The sequence below is a fragment of the Poecilia formosa genome, unplaced genomic scaffold (assembly GCF_000485575.1).
Source record: "Poecilia formosa unplaced genomic scaffold, Poecilia_formosa-5.1.2 Scaffold13, whole genome shotgun sequence".
In the NCBI taxonomy this organism is placed as follows: domain Eukaryota; kingdom Metazoa; phylum Chordata; class Actinopteri; order Cyprinodontiformes; family Poeciliidae; genus Poecilia; species Poecilia formosa.
In genome coordinates, this window is record NW_006799952.1 from 1,968,407 (window position 1) to 1,995,606 (window position 27,200).

The 27,200-nt window shown below is 39.3% G+C and overlaps 1 protein-coding gene across 19 annotated transcripts in view; it reads left to right on the forward strand.

Moving 5' to 3' along the window:
• magi2b (membrane associated guanylate kinase, WW and PDZ domain containing 2b) overlaps nucleotides 1-27,200 on the forward strand; it is a 105,353-nt gene that overhangs the window by 29,407 nt on the left and 48,746 nt on the right. For all 19 annotated transcript variants that reach the window (XM_016668078.1, XM_016668079.1, XM_007545574.2 and 16 more), the window contains exons 3-4: nucleotides 18,115-18,234; nucleotides 24,682-24,906. In XM_016668078.1, coding sequence (XP_016523564.1) covers nucleotides 18,115-18,234; nucleotides 24,682-24,906 — 345 coding nt within the window. The remainder of the gene's footprint in view (nucleotides 1-18,114; nucleotides 18,235-24,681; nucleotides 24,907-27,200) is intronic.

The window sequence follows — 27,200 nt, forward strand, 5'->3', positions numbered from 1 at the left end:
TCCTTCCTTCCTTCCTTCCTTCCTTCCTTCCTTCCTTCCTTTCTTCTTTCCTCCACTGAGAGGTGGAGCAGGGTCTCCACCTCTCAGTGTCCTGCATGTTTTAGATGCATCACTGCTGCAACTCAGCTGAATTTAAGGCTGAATCGCCTCTTTTTGTAATTTGGTATTGACACATTTTGGGTGTGAATTGTAGTCTCAGTCTCCTGTTCTCTTAGCTGACAGGAGTGGCAGTGTGAGTTAATGTTGCTGCAGACCATTGATTTCAATGCTGGCACATATTTTCACACAATATATTTTGCTTATCTTGGTTGTAACCAGTTCACCCTGTCTCCTCCTCTGATATAAAACCAGTAAACCAGTGGGATGGTTGAGCTCGTTCTGGGTAGTTTGGTTTCTGAAATACTCAATGCACCACTCCATAACACTTTCAGAGTCTCTTTTGTTCTTGTTGTGTTGCTTGGTTTAAAGTCCAGAAAGGAATCTACATCCAATCCAGATGCCTAAACTAAACCTGCACCAAGTCACTGCAATGTGATTAGCTAATCACTAAGAAATAACACATTCATTTTGATTAATTAATTACAAAGAGATGAACATGTTAATCTTTTAAACCCAACTAATTATCTGTTTTATCCTGCTTTCTTTTTTTTTAACATATAAAAGTTCAGAGCTTTTGAATTGTCTTTCTGGTTTACCAGTAAACCTGACATACCTGTCATCTGCAAACAACGCCGCTTTTAATTTTTGCTTCAAAACAATCTGATGTGAAGCTGGAAAAAACTGTTGTGTATAAAAAAGAGTTAGCCTAGAACCAAAACTGTTCAACTCTTTAGTATCAACTCTTTAGTACCATGTCAATGTCAAACATGCTGCAGCAGCTCAGATGTCAACTTCCACAGTCCACATTTCAAAATAAGTATTTTTTCAAAGAAGTTACAGCTAAAGGTGCTGAAAATTGTCTCCCTCACTCAGGTAGACAATGAAAAATCTGCCTTGTTATGCTTTTATTTTGAAAACTAACTTCCTTTTTTTTGAGGTCAACTTCCTGAGGGCTAGCTAGCTTCATGGAGCGCGAACACGATGGCAGCCAGGCTTCACCTGCAGGGATTCTCTATTTGTTTTCATCCAATTAATCATAAGAATAATGAAAATAATTGTTAGTTGCAGCCCTTCTTGGAAGCTGAATATGTATATAAACAATAACCACCTTTGTTGTTGAGCTCATATGTCTATTTATTCAATTATTTATCAGTGGAAAAGTATTTTGAATTGAAAATGTTGCCTATTTTGTCGACCTATTGTTTTGATTAAAACGTTAATTCACTGCAAACTCTAACTAACTCGATTAAAAGTCTTAATCAAGTCCCACCACTACTAATAAAGTTAGTGTGTATACTTTACAACATAGTTTTCTAGTCGGAGCAGCCTTAAACGCCAGTCAGCCATAACCGCAGAAGTGATTTGACTGTTTATTATCCTTTTAATAATTTTTTGCCCGAGGGCAGTCATTCAGGCTGATAATTGTTGTCGTCAGTATGTTAAAGTGTTTTCAATAACAGTGAGGAAGTTATTTCAATATCAGCGATTAATAGCCATTGTGATAAAAGTTCCTCTGGCAGTGACTCACCGCTCAGAGGACGGAAAGGTTGTGAAAAGCTGAAGTAGCAACACTCTGGTAACGGTGTATGCAGAACATTTATGTATCTTTTGCAGCTAGTTGCTGTGTTTAACACCAGCGTCAAATTTGACAGTAGATTTGCTGGAGAAGCAGTGTGCACCTCCTTGTTTTCTGCCTGGCTCAGGCTGTCGGCTGTGTTTTAGTGCCGCTCAGGCCGACTGACAGAGTGACGGCCGTGGTAATGGGCATTGGCTAAACCTTCTAACACCTTCTCTCTGCTAATCCTACACGACGCCATGTGCCCGTTTTGTTCACATTATTCCCTGGTTTGCAATGATATTTCAATTACAGTCACCTTCCAATCTTTTATTCGAACAGAATAATTATTATTATTCTGTGATGATGTAGTAATTACATCTCTGTCCATCATGTTACAGAGCCTATACAGTGTAATGAAAACTCCTACTCTTCATCTTTTGAATGAATCATTGACTTATCTGTATCTTTGTTGCAACAAATCACTTTAAGACTTCCTTCACAATCGAGAAAAGTCTGAGAAGTCCTTTTAGCATTTTCAGAACCGCAGGAAAAAAATTATCATTTACAGCATTAAAGCCTCATAATGATTAACAAATGCAGTTGTTTTCACAGTGATTTATAATAAATGAAGCCTTTAAAAGCTCTTGGGAAAACATGTGATTGTGATATAATTATTGTAGATTGAAATGACAGCACTGATTGCAGTTAAGATGTATTTATCCAACTCTTATCCTTTTTCCTTCATCGACACGTTCCCGTCATTCACCGTGAGCTTTAGCAGCTCCATCAGGGTCAGGGGAGTGTTCATCCACTTTAGGGCAAATATGATTTTAAGGTAATATTAAAGTGTAATAACCTACCAAGTGTTGCTTTCTAGTAGTCCTTTGTGGTGAAAAGTTTTGCAAAACGACAGTTGCAGTTGAGCAGTTTCTACTGTGTTAATGCACATTTAATCAAAAATCACAGCAGTGACATGTTACTACTTGTCTGTTATCTACATGATTTTAAATTCAAGCTGAAGGGGACATGTGGTTGTTAAAATCTGAGTCCTTCACTCCACTGCAGGACAGAAAATCAGCAGCGTTTATCCACAAGTTAAAAGTATCTCTGAAGAAAAAGTGTAATTCGCATTTACAAAATGAAGTTTTCCTCCACCAGCAGCTAAGTACTGTCACACTGGGCTGCGAAAGAAACATCAGAGCTCACAGATCAACCCTGGGTGTCCCCTGAACATCGTAAGCCTCAATTTGCAGGAATTAGTGGGACAGCTGAGGATGTTTCTGCCTCAAAGACCGGAGCTGTAGTTGACAAAGCAGCTCTGAGGTTCTCCTCAGGGTCCAGTCTGTTTGTGTTTAGTCTTCAGCTGAACCAGAGATGAGACTGAAGAATGGTAGGAGGCGGATTTACAACAGAGGGATACGTGCTGCACCAGAACTGAGAGAGGCAACCTCCACTACTCTCTTCGTTACTTGGCAACATAATGGTTTCTCTGGGTTGCATATCCAGTCAACCCAGTCCTTTCCTTTTTGCTTATTCTTCTTTGGGGTTTTATGGCAATAAAAAATAGAACTGGACGCTCATCATACTTCTGTTACTTTATATCCTCTTAGTCATGTTAGTGGTTGAAGAAGACCCAAAAGCAGCAGGTAAAAACGTACCATAGATGAGAGAATTTAATGAAACAAAGACAAAATCCATCTTATAAAAAAAGGGGAACACAAAAATCCAAGCAAACACAAAAACTGAAGACATGAAGGGATTCCAGGTGGGTACACGGAGAGTGACGAGGTGTGACAAGGTAACAAAACGAACTGGCGACTAGTGAATTAGTGAGGAGCTTAAATACTGGGAGGTGTGGCTGATGAGTAAACGGGTAACAGGTGTGAGTAGTTAGAGCAGGAGCTAACTGGGGGAGAAGGGAGAGAGAAAGTGGCGCCGGAAATAATTCAAGCACTAAAGAAACATGATACACTAGAGCAGAAAATAACTAGAAACGAGAAAAACAACAAGAATCACTGAAGAAGAACAAAAGGGGAAAACAGGGTAAAAAATCTAAGGAACACCAAAGATGACAAAAATAACAAAAATCCAAAATCAAACTTAAACAACCCCAGACCTCTTTTGGTGTTTTGGGGTTATTTGACTCTTAAAAAACTCTTAAAAAATTATTTTCCTAAAAACATATTTTTTTGCCCCGTCAATCTTATCACAGTGTAATAATAACATTAAACTTCGGTTCCCCAGTACTCCACTGTTACATGAACAACACTATAATAATAAATTTTTACATCCCATAAAGGCATTTTTTTTTTTTTTTACCATTTCCTCAACACCACCCCAGTAACCAAACCCAGTAGGACGCTTTCCCATGATAAAGAGGGTTCTGATCAAGTTCTGGTGCCCAATTCTTATTCCACTCAGCATTATCTCTGATCTCCCATTACTCCCTCTGTTCTTTGTAACCTCAACCTGTATTCTGAATGCTGTATGGATCTCTTCCTTTTGATCCATTATCCCACTGAAGTTTCAGCTGGTTTTTGGTTTTTGAATTCAGATTAAATCCACAGAATATAACAGAAATGACCTTTATTGTCTCTGTGGTGAAATTCAGATGTCAAAGTGACAGGCAAATGAAACATGGAGATTCACACATAGATAAAAAATATATCTATATATACTAACTGTAGAATAAGGGCACAATTACAACCTAATATGTCCAACATCTTATAACTCGTGTCACATTGTCTTATTATTGTTTTAAATGGTGGTATCAACTCAAATTACAGAATATGATGACAACTTCCTGTAAAGAGTGTAATAGATGAGACTCCACCTTTGGCATTTTTGAAAACTATAAGCTTTTGGGTCGGGAGCCACCACTTTAGAAATACTTGTCTCGTATACTCTTTTGTTTATTTGACAAGTCAAAGAGTTACAGATTTTGAAATGGAGCTGATCTAACTAGCAAAACTTGACTTTTTTTCAAGCATATTTAAGTCTATTTTTTGTACTTCCATGCCTAAAATGTTACAAAAACTGCAGAACAAATCTAGAAATTTAAATCTGGTTAAGTATAGTAACAAAAATATGCAGAAACCCTGTGCTTTGAGTTGCCCCTCTCTGTTAAATGTGAGTATTGTTCATCTACATGCGTTGCTTGACTTTTTGGGAGTCCTACACTCAGTGTAGTCAGGCGTCGCTGAAGCATCAGAGTGACACATCGTCAGATGGCTAACAAACCAGTGATGGTGGTCCTGAACGCTGCTCTGCGCTGCCCGCCGGGGCTGTTTGTTGTCGTGGATTGAAGCGTTTGACAATCACTGTTTGGTTTTTTTGTTGTTTTTGTTTTTTTCCCCTCTCGTCTGCAACGCTCTGACCATGCTGTCAGAGTCGGTCTGTCAGCTTGACGAGCAGACGCCACTCTGCATCACAACATGCTGTCAAGGACGTGGGAGGAGGTGTGTCTGGCTGTCAGGGAATCTGTATGTGTGTGTGTGTGTGTGTGCGTGCGCAGAGCTCGAAGGCTCACATGCGGACATCAACGGCATCCTGTTATGTCATTGGGCTCAAGGATAGCCTGCTGCACCCCAAACATAATGAGCCTAATATAAGAATGTTCTCTTTGATACCAGTGACATGCTGCAGACTTTGTATTTAAGCTGCTGCGGTTGTTTGTCTGTGAATTGAGGCTTTTCCTTTTGCACATGCACTTACCTCTCTTGGAGCGCATATGGCAAAACGGTTGCAGGATTAACACTCGGAGGACATTCCCAGATTAAAAGTGTCTGAAGATGTGCTAAAGAGTGAAAACTGACTTACAGTTCCTTGCAGAAGTGTTCTTGCCCCCTTGAGTTTCCACATTTTTAATTTTAATTGGAATATATGTTGTACACCAGCACCAAGTAGCACAAACCTGTGAAGTGAAAGGAATGTGTTACATTTTTTTATTTGCCGTTTTTCCCTGTGCCCCTCTGCTTGGCTACCCGTAAATAAAATCATATTTACAAGTTGCCCAGCTAATCATCATTCTTAATCTCAGTCTTAATCTCCTAGTAAATCCAGGCGTTCTGTAAAGGCATCAGGGGCCAGCATCATGAGGAGCACAACAGATAAAGCCAACACAGAGTAAGCTTTTAGATTTTGTGCAGCAGCATTAAAGATGGATGTCCCAGATCTCACAGTACTTTGCAATTTAGCAAATTAGCTTAGCTAGCTTTCCATGCTGCCAAGCATCATAACTTTTCTGGTGATGGTAATGTGGCATCTTTCAACCAAGGGATCTATTAGCAAGAATAGCTTCACTGATTCTTACTTATAACCTTTTCACTAAAAGACTAAAACAGTGGATTATTCTGGCCAATGGCAGCTTTGGAGGAGCTTCAGAGAGCCTCAACTCTGGTGTGAAATCAACTATAAGAAAAATTATGGAGTTTATGGAAGAGCGATGTGAAGAAAGCAATTCTTGAAATAAAGTTTTGTTTGCAGTTTGCATCAAGCGATACGTCGTACACATGGAAGAATGTTTTTCTTTTTTTGTTTGTTTATTAACAAACAAACAAGACTTAATGCATGCTGGGCCACAAGCACTACACATTAGGCTGAACACAGTAGCCCCATAGTGAAACATGGTGGTGGCAGGATCATGCTGCAGGAGGATGGGGAAAGCTGATGAGATGAGAAAATTCAGCAAATACATGTTTGAAAGGCCTAGTCAAAGTTCAGACTGATACCAGACTAATATTGAAATCAGATAATGGTCTGGTACTAACTGAGGTGGGCTAAACTGCAACACACATCACAATTTAAAGATTTTTATTTACAAAAATATTCAAACTATGACTCAGTTTCCTTTCACAAACTGTTTTTGTCAAACAAAATCCAAATAAAATTCAGTGAAGTCTGTGTTTGTGATGCGACAAAACGAGGAAAAGGTCTCGAGACACAAACACCTTGACAAGGCGCTGCATGCGCTGGAAAAGCAAATGTAGAAAAGTTCTACAATAATTGCAACAATGACTATATTCTTGTGCTTTTGGACTAAAATTTATTTTAAATGTTAGGGCATAATTGACCCCTTCAAGACGAACAGCGTCTTCTGTTTGAAAGTGGAGATGAGATTGTTAAAATAGACTGAAAGAATCAGAAAGTCAAAGAAAAAAAATAAGGTAAAAGAAAGAATGGGATCAGAAAACAGACTGTGGGGGGAAGGGATGGTGATAAATGTAGACATGAGCTACTTTAGACTCCTAGAAGATGGGGAAAAGGGGAGAAGACAGGCAGAGAGGCAGGAAAAAAGAGGATGGAAAGTGTAAAACAAGAGGACGGAGGCTGTTGGGAGAGCGGACGTGCTCCGAACAGAGGAAGAAGGCAGATATGAGGGAGTCTCGTAAGTAATTCCCAGGGGAAGCATCTCTTCTCCTGCTCTATACGCAGAGACATCAGCAAAGAGGCTCTATAAATAGCCCGAACAGTGAGCAGCGCATTTCTGTACTCAGATAGCCTATAAATACATGCAGCTTCTGTCGGTTCACATCCAGCGTTCTGGACTCGGGCTGCCCGGCAGCTCTGCAGCCTCTGACAGGGAATCCTCCGGTGGAGACACAGAGGAGGGGCACATAAAGATGTTAATGGGGAACAGAGCCAGGATGCATAGGGTGGAGATCGTGATGGCGTATGACGCACGCGTCTGATAATGATAGCAGTAATGAAGATGACTATCATAATGATGTGAGGAAATGATGCGCGGAGGGAGAAAGAGACCTTTATAACCCTGATGAATGCATGATATTTTAAAACATACTGTTAATTTTCATGCCAGGTCTATTAGACAGAGCGCTCTACCTTAACGATTAGAAAGTAAAGCAATAGAAGGCAAAACATTAAATACTACTGATGTTTAATAAAATGAACGTTTACACTTGAACTTGCAACACTTGTCCTTGTGACTGCTTGTCTTGAGCTAAATAAGGAAACATGTTGCGGGGAACAGTTTTGTTTTCTTTAGTGATTCTTTAATCTGTTTTAATTTTAACGTTTCAACGAGCTTGGATGCTTTGGAAAGTTCCTCCTTGTCATCTTTTATTTATTTAGCTTTTGTTTTCAAGATGGCAGCCTTTCTTTTAAATCTTTAAATTTGATTTCACTGGTATTTCTTCACTCTTCCTGAAATTTTTCTAAAATTGGACATTTCTTTCCACTACCTACATAAATAAATTATAAAATTTTGAGGATGCCTCTTAAAAGGAAGTCTGTGATATATTTGTATTCAAATCTAGTATCACTGTGTCTTTTGCTTATTTAAAAAAACAATCAAACCAAATAGAAAAACATTAGTTTAATTTGAAATATGTAGAAATGTAGAATATGTAGAATATGTATGTAGAAAACAAAAGATTTGTACTTTCTTTTTTTCTGACTTTATTAATCTTTTAGCCAACATTAAATCCTTTATTTGTGTCCCTTTTCCCTTTTGTTCATGTAATAATCAAAGTGCCTTTTGTTGATTTTGTTTGAAAGACCAACAAAAGTGATCCAGTGAAGTGGAAAAAAAGAATAGAATATGTTTTTATTTACTTTGCTAAAAATAAACTTGAAAGTGTGGCATTCATTTACAATCAGCCCCCTTCTCCCTGAGTCAGAAACTTTCTGGAACCACATTTTATTTCATTTACAGCTGCAAATATCTTCAGGTTTCTACCAGCTCTGTACATCTGCAGACAGACATTTCTGTCCATTCATCTCTTGCAAAATATCTCAATTTCAATCAGGGCTGAGAGTCAAGAATATAGCAGAGCTGCGCAGGAAAGCCAAGGCCAGGCTGGAAGTTGATTTTATTAAGAGATGTCAGAGAAGGAGAGAAATACAAATGAACTCCCCACATTTTAAAGTTTTATTTGAGAAGACAGTTTAAAACCATGCATGTTTTTCCTTTCCCGATCTGTTTTGTGTTATATAACACTGAATAAACATATTAAAGTTTATGACAGAAGATGGAAAAATCCAAGATGCATGAATAGTTTTGTCAGAAGCAGCACTGATCAAGGCTAGTTCAAAAAATACATCAATCTTTTGTGTTGCACCGATGGTGACATTAAATCAATCATTTATGTAAATATGTCTTTATAGCGATCAGCTATAAATGTACTCTAATGTAATTGTTTTAAATTGGTTTTATTAGATTTTTTTTCATTGCTGATTTACTGATGTCACACCTCATAATGTTTGATCATCATCTACATCTTAGCTAGCAAAATACTTTGAACTATTTGTTTCATTTCTGTTTGCATTTAAAAGCCGTCTCCATCTTGTCAAAACACATTAATGGACATTAATCAGCTGCCAGGCTGCGGTTTTCCTTGCTCGCCTCTGTCGACGTCACACTCATGCAGAATATTTTGGCTAACTGACCTTTTGCTATGAAGCTGACTTATACTTGAATTCATTTTGCTATTGACGTGAAAGTCAAATGGACACTTGCTATAAATATGCTGGGCCAAAATCTGCTGCTTCGAGCCAACAGTCAGTCAGTGCCTATGTAATTATTTCCTCAGCAAAGGAAGCTGTCATATTTACCAGATTCCTCGCTGGCAGTCATTTTAGGGATGCTAGTCATGATCATAATGGTTCAATGAGCTGATAAAGATACGATTCATTCCCTTTGTGTTTGGATCTGTGGGAGAGTCTATTGTATGTGCACAAAAACACACTGCACTTATCTGTGGATGTCTCTTTTTTTTTTTAACTCCTGTTGCATTTATTATTCTGTTTGCGTGCTGAGATTTAATAGGGCGGGCTGATAAATGAATCATTTGAGTGTTGCATGCCGTTCTGTGTTGCTTCTGTACGCATGTGTGTTTCAATGAGAGGAGAGAGAAAAAGAAGTACATCATCCCCCAGGGACTCTTCTTAAAGGGGTGATTTGCCTGCTGGCTTGCTCTTGTTAAAGGCCTGCCTGACATGCTTTGATGTGGTTCTGTGCTCCCTGCAGTTTGATTGGCACAATGGATTAATGCTGTTGCACAGATGAAAGAGACAGCGAGGGGATTTCGTGAAACGAAAACCGCAAATATTGAACGTGATTAATGAATTTGCGTTGTTTGCAAATTGCTTTCTATCTTAAACGTCTGGAAAAGCGTTTTGTTTCCTTTTTTTTGGTTTTTGCTTTTGTTTAGCTCGATGCTCTCACTCGAGTTGAGTATTTATCTTCACACTTCTCCACTCAGTGTTAGTCTATGATTAGAGCAATGAGTCCCTATCATGGTCAGTAAGCAGCAACATCTCTGAAATCCTAATTGCTTGCTCTGATTGGTGTTTTCTTGCGCACACACACACTCTGAATACCAAACTGGTGTGCCATCATGACCCGCTCTGTCGTCCTATGTCAGTCACTCAGCTCTACAGACTAATAAAGATGCTTTTCAGGCTATTGCGGCTGATTTCCATCGCCACAGGAGACACCTCAGTACAAAGGTAATTTCTCAATGTCACAGCCCTGCTGGTTACATCAAGCAGCACTGTTGTGTCTCAGCTCAATATGCTGGACCAGAGAATCGAGCTTTGTTGAAGCCTGGTTTTTAACTTGGAAAGGGAATTAGTCTTGATCCTGATTGAAGTGCATTGTTCATAACTGAATATTTCTACTAAAGGCTGAGGGATTCTGGTTATAGATGTAGCTTTTTGTCCGTAGAGGAAGAATCTTTCCTGCAAATAGTGATGTAAAGGTGGTTTAAAAGTGTTTTTTTCCCCCCCACAAAATCATTCTTAGATAATAAGATTTTGTCTATTTTGTGCTTTTTTTCTGATCTGTTTTACAGCGTCTCGTCACTTAAAATCCAAGTGAGCTGCTGGCAGCGCCCCCAACTCATGTTTACAGTGGCTACAAACTGCCAAATCTTATAGCCCTACAACTTTGAAAAGCATAAGTGGAACCTCCGTGGCAGCACGGAGTATGGAAACCATGTTATTTCAGTCTTACTTTGTGGCGCATTAGTTATAAATTAGTGCACAGTAGGAAAGGTCACTCTCTGGTCTGCCTGAAGTCTGCAATTTATCTCCATGCTGACTTCAACTCGACTAAATCTGAGCACATCCTCAAACCAGAACGGGAATTAGCATGGGGAGGTGAGGCCTGCAGCTCCAATCAGAGTCAGACCTGTCTGCTGGAACACCAGTTGAATGACTATGAAGTAACCAGGTGTGAGCTCTCGGTGGCGAGGATGTGACAGTAATTGATTGTTGTGCAAGGCAGTGACCTGTAGCTACGCGCAGGAGAAAGTGCTTAAACTGAGAGGCAGAAACTTGTAACACCGAGCGGCATGTCTGACATAAATATTACTTTGGTACAGCAAATGTAGATGTAGCTGCTTGTTACCATGCCGAGTCTGTTTCCCAGGTGGTGGTGACATGTTGTCGTCGGAGTGTTGCCATGTCGCACCGCTGCATCTGCAGCTCGGACTTTGTAGTGTAAATAAGGATGCCAGTATGTGAGCTCGATCATACCTTCTCTGCAGACCTGCTGTCATGCTTCACATCTGCCAGCTGGGACGGAGGAAAGACGGGATGAGCCCCGTGGAAGAAAGAGAGCAAGAGAGAGGAAGATGAGAGCATAATGAGGGAAACAGGAGAGTGGATTAAAAAAGACAGAGAAAGGGAGTAATGGGGACAGAGAACACCAACACGGGAACAAATGGATGGGAAGAGAAATGAGGTAAATTGGAAACAAGAGGAGGCCAATTTAAAACAGCAAGGCAATTAGACAGACAGACAGAGAGAGAGAGAGAGAGAGACAGACAGGGAGACGGTCTGTCCTCCTCTCTGCTGTTGTTACTCTGCTGCTTGCTATGCCATGAAAAGATTCCTGGTAAACAAGCTCACGGTTTTAAAGAGTGAGCATTCCCCCTCTGTTTGATTCTTTGTTTTTGTTAGCAAAACTTTCCTTTATTTCCAATTACCTTTGCTAAAGATGTTTGGGTAGACATGAGCATTTATACTTTCTTTGCAAATTAGGATTCTTTTAACACGCCGTTGGTAACTACAGTTGTCAGGGCCTGCAGGGAAAGACACAAGTGAAGCGAAACCTTCACTTTCTGTGATTTTTCTGGTGCAACACAATTAAAACATATTTTTAAGCAAATGTATTTTTCTCTAAGCTGCACCCAAAGTGAGCTTGACAGTCTCTACAGAAGAGTTTGGCCTGCAGCTTTAAGGGTTATACAGTTCAATCCTAGATGCATTTAAGGCCGATTGGATTAGGGACCCAGAGGAATCTAGAAGTGGTTTTTGTTTACTGGTTCGCAGACTTTGAATCGAGCAAGGTTAAAGAGGAGAAACAAAAAGCAGCCTGTGCCGATTCAGCTGAACAGGCATCCGAACACGCAGTCTGTGCACCGCGGCGACATTTCGCTTGACGTTCATTAACACACAGGAGACGTGCGCTAATACGTGTGCGCACCTTCATGTATAAAATCCTCTTCTGAACACACCTGGGGATTATTGCAAGAGAGCGGCACACCTGTTCACCTCTTGGAGAGTATTTTTAGTCGCCGTTGGATTTTGGTGTTACAATAGACTTTGTAATAAATCCAGTGAACTCCCAGGACAGCCTGATGCCGGTGATGGATGAGATGCTGTGAGAGACTGAGCTAGGAGCCCGACCAGGGACCGACCGCATCCACTCTTATTCATTAGAGGTTGTTACACACTCCAATTACTGTACAATCGCCCCACATATTCATAACGCAAATGTTTTACACAAAGGGATTTTTTTTTTCTAACAGTGAATCTCAAGGCTCTAGAGGACATAATTATGTCAGTAGCTCTGTGTGTATAGATTAAAGTATTAGCTTTTAATATAAAAGAACCATTCTTTGTTCCCACACGTACTCGTGCTGAGACTGTATTACTGGACCGCCTTTTCCTCCACCCCTTTATTATGATAATCAGCCCATCGATAGAGCTATTTTTAGCTCCTAGTCGCTGCCGCTCTGCTTCTCCCTCTCGGTGACTTCCTGTGTAATTATATAAATATGCGTATGAATACATGTGTACATTCTCAAGCACCTTTGCAGACTGCAGGGTTAACCAATCGAGCTTCTTCCTCGATGACTCCATGTCTGCTGGTGCCTCTTTTGTTTTTCTCTGCCAGTCCATTATTCAGTAAAGGTCTTTGTCCTCTTATCGTTTGACACCCAGCTGAGTTATTTCAGTGCATCAGCTATTTCAGCTTTACTTCTAAATTGACTTTCCTTGTTGTGTTTCTAAGTAATCTCTCTCTCCTTTTTTTCACACACACACACACACACACACACACACACACACACACACACACCTGCCCTCCCCCATGTGAGAATGTTTTATAGTAGCTAGTTGTCATGGTTTGGACCAGCGAAAGTCTTCATCCTCTAAAGTGGCAGCTTTGAAACTTTTCATTGCTATTATATATTTAAAGCATTTAAGCCATAAATCTCTGCTCCGCTTAGACTCCTACTCACCTCTAAGAGGTTTGGCCACGCTGTCTGATTGCAAAGCGAACACCTTTTTTGGCCTGCAGCCTGTTTTATCCCTTTATTAGTAAGAGCACGACATCCAATCAATAGTTAACAGCAGAAATGCTTTTGCCTCCAGGAGGGCATCACTTTCTTGACTGTGCAGTCTGCTGTCTTTTTTTTTATTATTTGCTTGTGCAGCTTGTCGTGCCCATTAATAATTACTGCACCATTTTGCATAAAGCTATTTGCAGTCATGTATAAAATAATACCAGTACAGCATCTCCAACCAGATCAACTTCTGTTGTTGGTAGAAATTATTTGTCTACCTGAGAAATAATTTACATGTAGGTGCATTAGAGGAATAGAAAACTCATGACATAAATCCTGCTGACTGTGATTAAAAAAATAAATTAAAATATATTCTGTCAGGAATATTATTCATCATTTGAAACAAGCAGTAGTCAAAGAAGCTGACCCAGTTCAGGAAGGAAGACAGCAGATGTTGTACATGCTGATTATAGTGCATTTCTCTCACAAAATCCCAGTACAATGTGTCATTTTAAACATTAATCAAAAGCTGCATGGTTAGAGGAAAAACTTGGTTAGGGAAGAGAAAACTTATAAATGGCAGAAAATGATCTAAAATGATCTTAAATACTTAAAAATGTAAAAAATACGAAATCCTATTAAAAAGAAAAACTAAACAATAAACACACACTTACCTGACTGTGTGTGTATTCCTGCAAGAATGTGTGACCATTTGCTGTTTATGACAAACATAAAAGCACTGAGAGTTTTCTCTATGACTAAAAAAGTCCTAAATATGTTCAGTAAATTTGCCCCTAAAGAGAAAAGGTGAGACATTTTACGATCTAGTGACGGCAAGATTATGTTTAGATCTTGATAACTTTTAATCCAACCCTTAAAAACTGAGTTTACACTGAGGAGCATTTAGAGGTAGGTATTATGGTATGAGCATATTTCTGTGATGGCTCATTTATCTCTCCAGAAACATGAAGAGATTGTCTCGCCTTATACCAAAGGAGGGATTTCAACACGACAACAATCCCAAGCACACCGCTAAGAAAGCAGCATCCTGGTTCAAATGCAACCAGACTGTTGTGGCCATCCCAATGCTCAGATTGAAATTCAAAATAATTCTGTTTCTGACCAGGAAGTGCAGAAAATTCAATTCAATTCAATTCAATTCAATTCAATTCAATTCAATTCAATTCAATTCAATTCAATTCCAACACAGGCACCAGAAACTGGTCGACTGCATGTCCCCACAGACATTTAGTTCCTACTTTAGGAAACTAAATGTTTGAATTTATAAAGAAAGTAGCCTAGAATGCATTTGCGTGTATGGAAATTAAACTTTTATCAGAATTTTGAGCTGCAGCTGTACCAACTTTATGCTCACATCTAAGCCTGTCACAATAACAAATTCTGCTGGACGATAAATTGCCCCAGAACTTATTGTGATAAACAATAATATTGTTGTTTTGAGACCATTTTCAAGTAATATTATAGTAATAATGGCATAATAATGCAAGAACACATTATCAAGGCTCAATAAACTTTAAATTCTAATGAACATTGGAAGACATTTGAAATATCCAAAATAAATAAAGAAAACAGAAACAGTAAATAAAATTAGGTATAAAGTCTGTGTAAACAAATTTATTCTTCAGATAAAGGGATAATTGAGACCAAAGCACCAGACTGAAGACTTTTATCATTCAGTTTTTGTTAAAAAGAGATAGAAAAGAGAAAAATATAAATCAAGCCAGTGAAAATCGTTGAGTTTCTTTTAATTTATCATTTGATTAATTGATTTATTGTTTATTGTGACAGGCCTACTCACATCTACTATTTTGAACGCAACATCGGACATTTCTGAGAAGTCTCTCGAAGGAATGTCCTGCCTTTGTCCACCAGTGTCCTGTGAGTTATAGATTTTATTTGACCATCTCTGTCCTCCTTGTTTCGTCTCAGAAACTAAATTGGCAAGATAAAGACAGAAGGGTGGCAACAAGAGCAGAAGAAACACAGTATGGATTTTTCTGCTTAATGAAAAGATTTACTTTGTCGGTATTTACCATAAGCAGTGGGGACTATTAAGAGCAAGTAGTAAAGCAGAGAACCAGGTAATGTGCTAAACCAAAGGAAAAAGAGGAAGCGTCAGCCTATCTGCTTATATCAAACTCTGGATGTGGATCAATAATCCCAGCTCACATCCAACGAGACGCTTTCCCCTCCCTGCCTGTGTTCGGCCGGTGTGTCCAGCAAAGGAAGCTGTGGGAGAAGGCCATCAGCAGGTCATCAGTATTCCTGCAGGCTCTGCCTACTCCGGTGTGGGCTGGAGAATAATTCCATTCTGATCTTACAGATCAATAGCTGTACCCACTGGAAGGCGACCAGCCCCGCCTGGCTGAGCCGATCTGAGCTGCTGCAGTATTCAGAGCCACACATGCTTGGCTGCTGCTTTTTTGAGATTTTGGTTTTATTAGTTTGACCCAGAGCTCAGCGCGCAGAGTGGAACTCATTGCAAGTACCTGCAGAATATCTTAACACAGATGTTTATTGTGCAGGAAAACAGGTCAGCAAGTTTATGTTTTTCAAACCAGGCTGAAAAATTACTCAAATAAAATGAATGTTATAGACGTAGCTTGATTTGCAGTGTAATTATGATAAAATAGGCTTTTCGATGCGCTCTATCTTTGTGAAACATTTCATGTTAAGCGTTTGCACTGACTGAGTCAGAGGACAAATGAGTCAACTCGTGGGGGTGGGGAGGATATTTATTATACCTCGTGATATAATGCAATTCAATATAAAAAAATGTTCAATGCAGCCTAACGGATTGCCACAAAAATAAATCAATACTTCTCACACGGTGAATAATGGAAAACAAGTTATTTTCTGTCAGGTTTTGGTTTTATTACAACATTTGGAGTCTAGACAAAGTTTCTAAACAGACAGGAAGGAAAAGAAAAACATCTATATTTAGAAGGCATGGATAACTGAATACAATGTGATAATTGTTTATTGATTCATTATATCAGTTTCTGGCTGAAGCATTTAGATGCTGCTAATAATCCAGATTAGCAGGGAAGTAATGAAAACACAGACCTCTTCAAAATTAAAACAAAAAATTTCCTCAGTTTTAATTTAAATTCTAAAGATTTTGTTATTTTTATTGTTAGATTTGTCTTGTTTAATTAGGCTTTGTGTGGCTAATAAAATTATATTTATTTTGTGATTTAAGAAGGGGAATCATTCACTTCTTTTCTCTGAATAAATGAAACCATTGTTCTGAAGCTGCTTTTTGCATTAACCTCGACCGTCTTAGTCTGATGTCAAAGCTTTGTTTTACATTTAAGTGTGATAAACACTTTTTCTGCATCACTGCTCATGAAAGAAACTCTCAGTATCTGATTTCTGAGCATTCCCTGTTTTCTCATTACGTGGATAAGCTCCCATCCTCACTCCCAGCGGTGACAAGATACTGTTGGGAATGTTGGGTGGACACGCCATGGGAGCGAAGTGGTGACAGACAATCAATAGCAATCTAATGATTAAGATATCACACTCCAGGGAGAGTTAATGTGCATATGTGTGAGCGCCATACGCGGGTCCGCAGCACATCCGTCACCTGCTGCTCTAATCTTCATCACAGTTCTGCTTTCGTGCCAGGAAGCCAGTTTACACCCCTGACCTCATTCCTGCACACATAAAGCTTTGGCGACTACCTGAGGTGTCACTACATTGGTAGGGATGGGTTTTTATTGTACTGTTTGTCATTTATGGTGATAAATTTCTTGTCATGGTAAGAATTTAGATTCATTGTTGTCATGATAATTTGCAATCAATGTTTTTTTTTTTTTTTAAAAACCTGTGCTTATTGTTGGGACTGTTAGTTTTACTATTTTTTTCCACTGTTAGTTTAATGAACACATCAATACATATCAATACATTTGAAAATATGACTATGATTAAATAAATTTTTTATGTGACTGGTGTCCTATCCTAAAGAAACATCTTGCAAACAGGAATGTTTAGCAGTATTTGTGTTTGTGGGGCTGTTATCGCGGCGACACGCAGTCGTATCCGCTTTTAAACCTGAAAAAGAAGCAGTAAACAGTTCTGATCGTCACTTTTATTGTTGTCATGACAGTACCACAGAATATTATGATAAAACTTTAACTCCATACCTCCCACCCCAGCTGCATGGTGAAAATAACCCAGACTTCCTTTTACTTTGCCAGGCCAGTGACTGTTTTCTGGCAGGATCGATAGAGATCAGGGATCAACACCAGCAGACTTCACTGGGCCTGAGTGAAAGTCCACTTGGCAGTGACACAAACACACCACCTCATTAAACTCAAAACTCCCATCGCTGCCGTTACACACAAACCTAACACTGCTGCACTGATGAAGATCTCCAGGGCACTGACGGAGGAAGACTCTAATTGCAGCATGGTAATGTGGGGCCTCTGCATTCCCTGCTGCTTTGACAACAATCCAATCGGTGCAGCATTGTGTGCAGTGCATTGGGGGGGGGGAGGTTGACTTATGCCTGGCAAAACTGCCATATTGATTTAGTCATATTACTAAAGTGGCACCAGATTGGCTTTTAGGGACTGAGTGACTGTGCTTTGCTGTTTGCCGCTCCTCGCTACTCGCCTCTGACTGTCGCCCCGTCAGAATCTTGTGAATGGATCTTTGGCGATCGGAGGCAATGACTCTTCAATCAGCCTCTTCACTTCCATTTCCTTTCCCCTCCCACTTCCTCCCGTACACTTTGTAGCCTCAAATCTGCCATATTTTCCTGTCCAGCCCCCTTCTTCTTTATTTCTTCCTTTCCTCTTGGCTCTTTCCCCTGCCTTCCTGCCTTTTCTTCTCAAGTGTCCTATTTGGCTGTAATGACCCCTCTGACTCTGTTTTTCTCTTCCTCTCGCTCTGCAGGTACCACCAGGCAGCCTAAGGAGGGGGAGGTGCCAGGGGTGGACTACAATTTTGTGAGCGTGGAGCGTTTTATGGAATTGGAGCAAAGTGGAGCCCTGCTAGAGAGTGGAACCTATGAAGGTGAGCACCGAGGAGACAAGCACAGGTGTTGGTTTGGAGGAACTCACGTGTCAGTCGAGCCGTTTCTCTCGTTCCGAACGCTCGTGCTGCTGCATCTTTACTTGACTAATCAGATGTGTCAGGTGATGCTCTTGTACGCAGCTTCAGTAAACACACCGAGGCTTCAGTTTTATAGCTTTCAGTCATTGTTGAGAACATGTGTGTGTATGTGTGTGTGTGTATGTGTGTGTGCGTTAGCTGAAGCAATGCCAGTTGCATGTCATCTCAAGTCTGTGCATCTCTGCTTTGCTACTGTCAGGGAAACATCTACAGATGGACGATTAGCTGGTTCATTTGCCCAGAAGAGATTTTAACAGCGAGCACGGCCGAGCACGCTCACATAAATGTTGCGTGTAAATGTGCATGTGAAGAGGTTACAGTCATCAGCGTGGTCATGTGTGCCTTCCCTTCTACACATGTTCACATCACGGTCGTTTGCTTCTTCCATTTTTTTTTATTTTTTTTTCCTGTGGGGCTACAGAGTACGTTTCCCCCCAACAGAGAGCTTAGTTGTGTCTGTTTGGGGAGGCTGTCTGGCTGCACTGGAGGTGCTGCAACTCATTTTGGGATTCAGATTGAATTAGGAAAAGGGAGAAAAAGAGGGCGGAGGATTTAAGGTAAGAAAATAAAAACAAGGACGTGTCTGTAAAAGCTGAGAGTGAAGTCAAATCATGATTTGATAGAAATTTTGGACTTTTATTGGTGTGTTTGGACTGATTATATTTCCAGACTGGAGTGATTATTGAACCTATGATGAGTTTTAAAAACGAGAGCCGGGTGCACAGGTTTGACTTTGTCAAAGTCGTTAAACAACTTTCAGAGAAGCCACAGAAAGTTTCTAGCCTTTATCAGGCTGCCAGCGATAAATCTGTCAAAGGCCAGAATATCTGCTTGATCAGCTCTGGTTGGTTATCAGAGAGTAAAATACAGAACAATTTGATTTTACTCCCATTTCTTAAATGCATCAAAGAACACTCACAAGTTTATGGTCTCTAGAAAGATCAATAAAAGGCTTGTACTTTGATGCTCTATATTATGTAATTCTTTAATTTTCTGTTGGATTTACAACTACAAACGACGGTATATTTTCCTCTATTAGGTGTTTTAGTTATGAAAAAGGGAACCCAGTCAAGAGTCAGACTGCCTAGTCTGACATAAAAGAAAAAGCAGAAATCTAGTTTTGCCAGGAAAAGCCCTCTTATCTTTTATCAGAAATAGTACAGCTCATATTGATTGATTTCCTGCTTTCTCCATAATTTATTTTAATAGGAAGGATGCCTGAGCTGTTGTCCTGTTGGGAAACCCAGCAGGATCCTAACACTGTTATGAAGGCACTGTTACGTTTTATTGCATTTAGGCCTGGATGTATTAACAGCCACAATTCAGGCCCTAAAAAGCCAATGGTTGCAGACAGCTGAAATGGGTGGATTGTATTTTCTCTATGCAAATCAGAGAATATTCTCATTAAGTTAAAAATTAGCATAGAACAGAATATTATGGCATCCTTTATTGTCCCGCTGTGGGGAGATTCTGGAGTGGCACCAGCAAGCAAAGGACGGCGGGAGCCTGCAGATTCACACAAAAAGAAAAAACAACTCAAAAACAAGAAGAAACACCCAAAGAAGAAGAGGAAATAAAAAAAAAAAGAAAAATACTGGATACGCATGTAAATCCGTGCATGAAAACCAGCGACAGACTATTTACAAGAAAAGTAAATAATGCTTCAAACGCACCATTAAAATAATCAGATTGGGGCTTTGGGTGAGGGTATGGAAACTTTCGACCTGCACTGTCTGATCTTTTTAGTTTCATCAAACATTTTGACCAGGTATTATTGCAAAATCAAGACATTTTACGCTCTGGTACTCCATGAGTGCTGTGAAAAATAATTGCACAAACTGCCATCTTTTCCTCAGAGATAACCTCACCTTTGATCCTTGCTGGTATTTTTTTTTTTTTAAGTTACATCACAAAGCCTTTCAAAGTTTACAAAATCTGTTTGAATTAAACGTGCCTCAACGTTAAAATGTTCAGCGATTCCAGACAAACGGGTTCTGTCCCCAGACCCAAAATCTCCAGTGAACAACACAAACAAACTGGTGCTGGCTGTCTCAGTTTTACAAAATCACAAAATACGCAAAATTATAGAAGTCATTTCATATTTGGGTAGATGTGCCCGCAGGGAGATGTTTACCAGGAAGCTGAATTGCTAAGCTGCAGTAATTTTGAAGCTGTTATAATAACCAGTATTTTAGATTGCAACATTATTCTGTTTCTTAATTTAAGAACCAATAATGTTCAATTCAAAGATAAAATGGAATATAATTTAAAGTTATTTTTCAAAGCGTGTCTGAAATGCTGAAAAAATTCCCTCTTACATTCTTTTTCATGTCTGAAAAATGAATGAGAGTAACCAGACACTGACGTGAAGCCTTAAAATTTGTAACATAACAATTATACGTGCTACACATGCAACCATTTGAGGTGAGTCAAAAGACGCCGGTAGATGTCTCAGTCAGTATCAGGTGAGCCTCTTTGAACCTCTTCAGGAGGAACTGGAATAAACTTGCCTCAGTCTGCTTTATGTTCTCTGAAGCCTCTCTCTTGGTCGGCTTTGAGCTTTCACAGGTGGCTTCTCGATGCTTTTCCTCTGTCATCCTCCAGTCTTTGTTTACCTGAGCCTGTGCGCTTACATTTACATTTTCGACAGGGCGCGCTGAATTTGCCTTGAGAGCGCCGAGGTAAATGTGCTTACTGACAAAATGGAAGCCTCTTCTATGATCCTTCTGCAGCATTAATGCTGATCCCCTTTTTGTCATTTTTTTTTTTTGACGCCTCGTTCTATCGTCTCCGCTTCTTCTTTGGCCATAGATTCTTGACTTCAGTTTTCTGAAGAGCTGCATCCCTGAACTTTTTGACATGGCTTAATAGAGATGTAAAATCCTAAGTCCAAAGTACAAAAACGTCAGTAATGTCAGACTGAGCTCGTGTGAGAATAAACCAAGTAACTGCCTCTCCAGCCTCCTTCATCTTCCACCGAAGCACCAATCCTGGTAAAAACTAATTTAGATTCCTCCACAAGTTTACAGACTGTGTCTCTTGACTCAGGCTAATGAGTAAAAGCAACTTGTGTTTCCTCTTTGTGACCAACCCTTCGCTTTGAAGGATTACAAAAAAGGGATTATGAAGCAAGACATTTTGGCTCCTACCCACAAGCTACTCTGTCACAAGCAACTGTGTTAATACTTTGACCTGCAGTAAAATGGCTGAATGTCTTTATATCTTTGTCTCTTCTTCACTGTGCTTATCCTACAATATACATTCATTCAACAGTGATTGGAAGTGTTTGTTGATTAGCAGATTTATTCTAATTTAGCTTTTTTTTTTTTTGTCACATCTGGATGTGACAAATCCTCAAAACAAAAGTTTGTGCCAAAAAACATTTTGAAATGATGTTGTTCTTTTCAGATGAAGATGTATATGTGTAACCCGTATATGTTCGTCTCAGGTCCAGTAGGTTAACTTCACGACAGACACGTTCAGGTTCATTGTATTTATTCCAAAAAATGAGAAAATCAAGTTGGTGGTTAACATCAGTCCAGCAGCTTCTGCCCTAAGACATATTCATCAAACTTCTTTTTCATTGGTCAAATATTTGAAAACCTGATTTTTTTTTGTTCAGCTCTGTGTATTAACAAGGAAGAAATATCACTTGTTCTGATTCAAATTGTTCTCCTTGAGCAGTAACATTTCTTTTTGATAAACTGAAGGTTTTGAATCCAGCAGTAAAATAAAATCACATTTGTTCTGCCCCCCTGAGAGCCTTGGATTTGTGGATAAGAAGACAAAATATAAAGTCTTTTTTCTCCTGGGCTGAGAGTTGTTGTGATGTCTCAACGCTCCTGGGTCTTTTGATGGGTTGAGACTTTAGCACTGTCAGTAATCTGTGGTTGTCTACATGTGAGAGACTTTTAGAAGGATCTGCACACGAAATCCACAACAGAATACTTTACAACAAAAAGAACTTAAAAGTAAGAGCAGGTGTTAAAATTTTCTGTGGCACACTTGTGAATTTAAGTTGGAAAATTAGGTGCTGTGGGGTTTTTGCAAACAAAATCAACAAGTGGAGAACAAGAGCCACTATAACAGCCCACACATGAACCGAATGCTGCCTTTGAGCCTTTTATTGCATCAACACACATACTGTTTGCATAAATAAGATGAAGATATATAATTTCATATTGAATAAAACAATATGCAGTCAGAGGAAAACAAATCCTTGCTTGATCCTCAGAACTCAAGAGGGAAAATAGCAGGCAGACAAGTTTAACCACCTCTATAAAAGCAGTAGCAAGAGCCTTGACAGTTTGTTGATCTGTAACCTACAGGTGTGTGCTAAAACAATTTAAATGAGAAAACATATCAGCAGTCGAGTTACAGAAGCAATTGTTTACTATCCATCAGTATGAGAAGGGTCACAACCCCTGTTCTGAAAAATGTGAAGTCCTTCGTTTTGCAGAAAGTTTATTCACAAGTGAAAAACTAAGATGGTTGTTGCTCTTCCTCAAAGTGCACAGAGACCTGCTGCTATTAGTGATTTTAGAGGAACCTTCATTGGACCAAAGTAGGAACGTTGAATCCTGATGCGCAGCACCGGATGGCATAACAACAAATTATTCTGGACTCTCTCCCAAATTGGGCCGTGAACAGCGCAACGATATCCAACAAAGTGGCAAAACAGAGAAATAATTAGGGTGCAGGAATGGCCCAGTCAAAGTCAAGACTTCAGGCTGTCCGAAATGCTGGAAAATGTTGCATAAACATGCTGTGCAAGCTGAATTATATTCACACCCATCGGGAATATCAATTAAACATTATTTCCATTTAGTTTGTGTGTGATAGGAAATCATTCAGTTATTTGCATCATGTTTACATTTTGTTAAGTGAAAATTATTTGTAGCGATCAAAACCTACCTATGATTACTGAGCAGGGTTGGACTTCAGCTTTTGAGGTTGGTACTCTAATCCCTAATCACCCTAATCTTTAGATTAAAGTCTAAACTCAGCAGGAAGATGTTAAAACATTAACATTAAGTTAGAATAAACATGTCAGTCAAATTTAAATACACTAGCAGTATGAATCATTTTGGAATTGACTGCAATTCTGCATCTTTTGGTAAAACTGAACTCTCCCTTAACCTCTTAAAGGCTTTTCCCAGTGTTAAGGATGCCAATTACATTTAGCAACATGCACCCCAACTTCAATTTTCACGCTGTCCCTCCTTCTAACACTGTAATAATCGCTCTCCAGGCATGCTTTGCTAATTCTGTCCAGAGTAACAGTTGCAGCTGAGGAAAAGTGAGATTAATTAAGAGGAGCAGACAGCTGGTTAGGGCTTTAAGAGGCTGCAAACTACTGAATCAGATAATTTAGCTCAGCAGCGATGCAAAAGTTGTATTTAACCCAGTGGTGCTTTTGAAAATAACACTTTGTGCCACTTGAGTGTGAGTCTATCCACTAAAACAAAACTCAAACCCATGTTAAATGTAAAATGCTTTTATAAATGGGCTGCTTTTTATTAAAAATAAGAAGGATTTCCAATAATGTCCGCCGGCCATTTGGTTTCTGTCTGTCTGACAATCTCCTCTTCAAGGTTGCACCAATCAATCCCACTGACGAAGCGGTAAAATAAAACCAAGAGAATGATGGGAAGGAAGTCTAAGGGAGCTCTGAAACCTGAAAATTCACAGAAAGAGGGTCATCTCTTGGAAATTTGTGAAAGGGAGATTGGAGTGTGGAGCAAAAGCAACAAGCCTCTGTTAGTCAGTGGCTGCCAAAAGCTTACAGTTTGTATCCTTTCTGTAAGATTATACTGCAGCAGAATGCCAGGTGTTGAGTAAATTTCACTCAGGGGTAAATTAATACCTGGAGAGGCTGCTCTGCTTTTCCACCACTGAGCTGCTCACACACTTATATATAAAATGTTATTCTTTGATTGTCCAGAAAGTAATGCGATGATTCTTTCGTGTTGTAGGTTGGATTTTGTTTTTATCTTTTCTGTTGTTTTTTTTTTTAATTACCGTAATAAAAGATGTTGTTGTTTTTAAGTGTTTTTAAGAGAGTCACAGTTGCCAGACTGTATCTACCAGAGATGACCACTAATGGCTGCTTCTTCTTGTAACCTGAGCCTGCAGATGCACAACATTGATTCATACTAATGTTTAGTTAAATTAGTTAACAGGCAGTTTTTCAGTCCAGTTATCTGCACTCCACTCTGTCTATATAGCTGATTTGAATGGCAATCATATTGTCACTAAGACCTCCATGCCGACGTCGCGTCACCTGACAGCGCTCCGTTCTGTGCTCCTTACATTCAGACCTCTGACCCAGTAGCTCTCTGCCCTTAGATAACTTCTACGGGACACCGAAACCTCCAGCGGAGCCGTCCCCGGCAGCCCCTCCTCTGAATGTGAGTGAGGCCCTGCTTCCCGGAGCCCGGCCGAGCGCCCAGGGCAAGAGAAAGAGGAATCAGTCGGTCAGCAACATGGAGCAGCGCGCCAGCCTGGAGCCGCCCGAGGAGGAGGAAGAGGAGAGCCCAGTTGTCAACGGCAACGGAGTGGCCATCACACCGGGTACGATCACTGCAGGGAGACAGTGCATTGTAAAAACTCATACTCTGTTTTTCCCAAGACAGAGTAATGCATACTACAAAGAACGAAAGTCATGCAAGACTTTCAAAATTATTTACTAATAAAAATCTGAAAGGTGTGGCGTGCTTCTTGTTTTCACCCCTTCTGTCAGTTCCCTACAGAATTAATTAGTGTACATTTTTATTTTAGCATGAATTCAGCCGTTCTGTGAAGCTTGCTAGTTAGTGAACAAACAGCATCATGAAAACCAAGCATGAGTGTGTGCTGATCAGGAAGACCAAATAATTATTTCACAATATGCGGGGGAAAAAAACTGCCGTCACCTCGTTAAAGAGCACACATCTTTCTATTATTTTCTCTCACAATATCAAGTTAAAATAACTAGTTATTTTACATTTGAATAATTTAAATTTTTGTTTCAAATTGCATGAATAAAATTTCTGATGTGATAAGAAATCGTATTAAACATTACATTTTTGCCTTAATGACACAGGAGTCAGATCAACGTAACGCACTTCCATCTCAGGACACAGAAACATGCCGCTAAGCATTCTGGGAAATAGTTACCACTCTTTCTTCTTTTAGTTTTTTTTTAAGTGCTAAACTAAAAATTCTAGTTTATTCAACTCTTGGAAGTTTGACAAAACTAATTAAAGGTGAACACAGCTTACTTCTGTAAGTTTGTCTTTCACAAAGTCACACATTAAGATTCAAAATCTAAAACTTTAAGTCAGTTTATTTGGCTTAAAATGTCGAAGATAGTAGACGCAACTAAATGTGGTTCAAATGTTTTACAGTGTAATAAGCAAACATTGGGAAGGTGAAGATCTGATCAGATAAGAAAAAATAGACCTAATCAAAGTTGAAAGGAAGACAGTTAGAGCTAAATACAGGATAATCTTCAAATAAAACCTGGTACAGGTTGTTAAAGTATTTTTGCTTCGGTTTTGGAGTTTTGTCCCAAAGTCCATTACTAAATTAACTTGAAAATTTATTGACCCTGGAGGCCGAATACATATAAAAGTCACATTTTTCAAAGTTTCCACTTCATCTTTAAGTACTGCTTTGATTCAGCACATAAAATCCCAACAAAACGCATTCAAGGTCGAGGTTTTAAGGTAACAAAATGCGATAAAGTTCAAGTTTATAAATACTTTCACAAAGCATTGTGAATTCAACAGCTTTGAGGTTTTTATCCGACATTTTAAAAAAAAATCTCCTTACAACATAAAGCATGTTGTGTTTTAGAACAGCTGTGACGGTGAAGACATTGTATTTGGATTTCTGGCTGCCTTTTAGTTTCGTCCCACTGGAATGATTGAATCGAACCGGAGCAACAAGCCAGTTGTTACTGCAGTTGTTACCTATCCTTCTTACTGTCCCCTAAGGTAAAAAGCGTCTCTCTTCCCTCCTGCAGCCCGGTGTCACGTCTGCAGCTCAATCAGCAGCGCCGACAAACTGCACCCTGAGCAGTTGTAACAAATGTTAACAGACTCTGCTAACATGAGTGTGAACTGCAAAGGTTAACAGTAACCTTATGTAACAGAATGAACAAGGGCACCATAATGTCTCCATTTTTAGTCACTGGCTGGAGTCTCATAAAGGCTTTGGCTCCCGTCTTTCTGTCCTCTCATTCCTCCGTCTCTCTTGTTGTCTCTCTGCCACTGGCTTTTGTCCTTGTTGCTATTAATACTAAACGTCCCTCTGTTTCTCTCCTCCTCACTTTTCCCAACCTCCTGATTTTTTTTTATTATTATTTTGTCCCTGTGGACTTGTCTTTGCTGCCCCCACTCTTCCTTCTCTTTTCTCCATCTGTCTTTCTTGTCCCTTGTGAAAGCATTCCATGTTTACATTTTCTCTTCGTGTATTTATTTATCCCTCATTTGCAGTAAAAAAATAAATAAATAAATGAAACATCACAGTATTTGATGTAAAATGTGTTCTTTAAGTTAAGGAACAGGACTATAAAAAGTATTTTCCCTGTTACAAATTTGTTGTTTTTGTCAAAGTAACTTGAGTAAATACAAAAAGCCAACGGGAGAATATAATTACTCATCTTTTAAAAACATATATGAAATGTGATTAATCACATTTATTTTATTCACTTTTATTAGCCACACATTTAAATTGAACTTGCCTGATAATATAAAAGCAACAAGTTATGTCCTACTCTAAAAATATTCAAGAAACGTTGTTCATCTATCAGAGACTAGGCACAAATATTATCCATGGAATAATTTAAAGATGGTAACCACTGCTCAACACAAAGGCCGGTC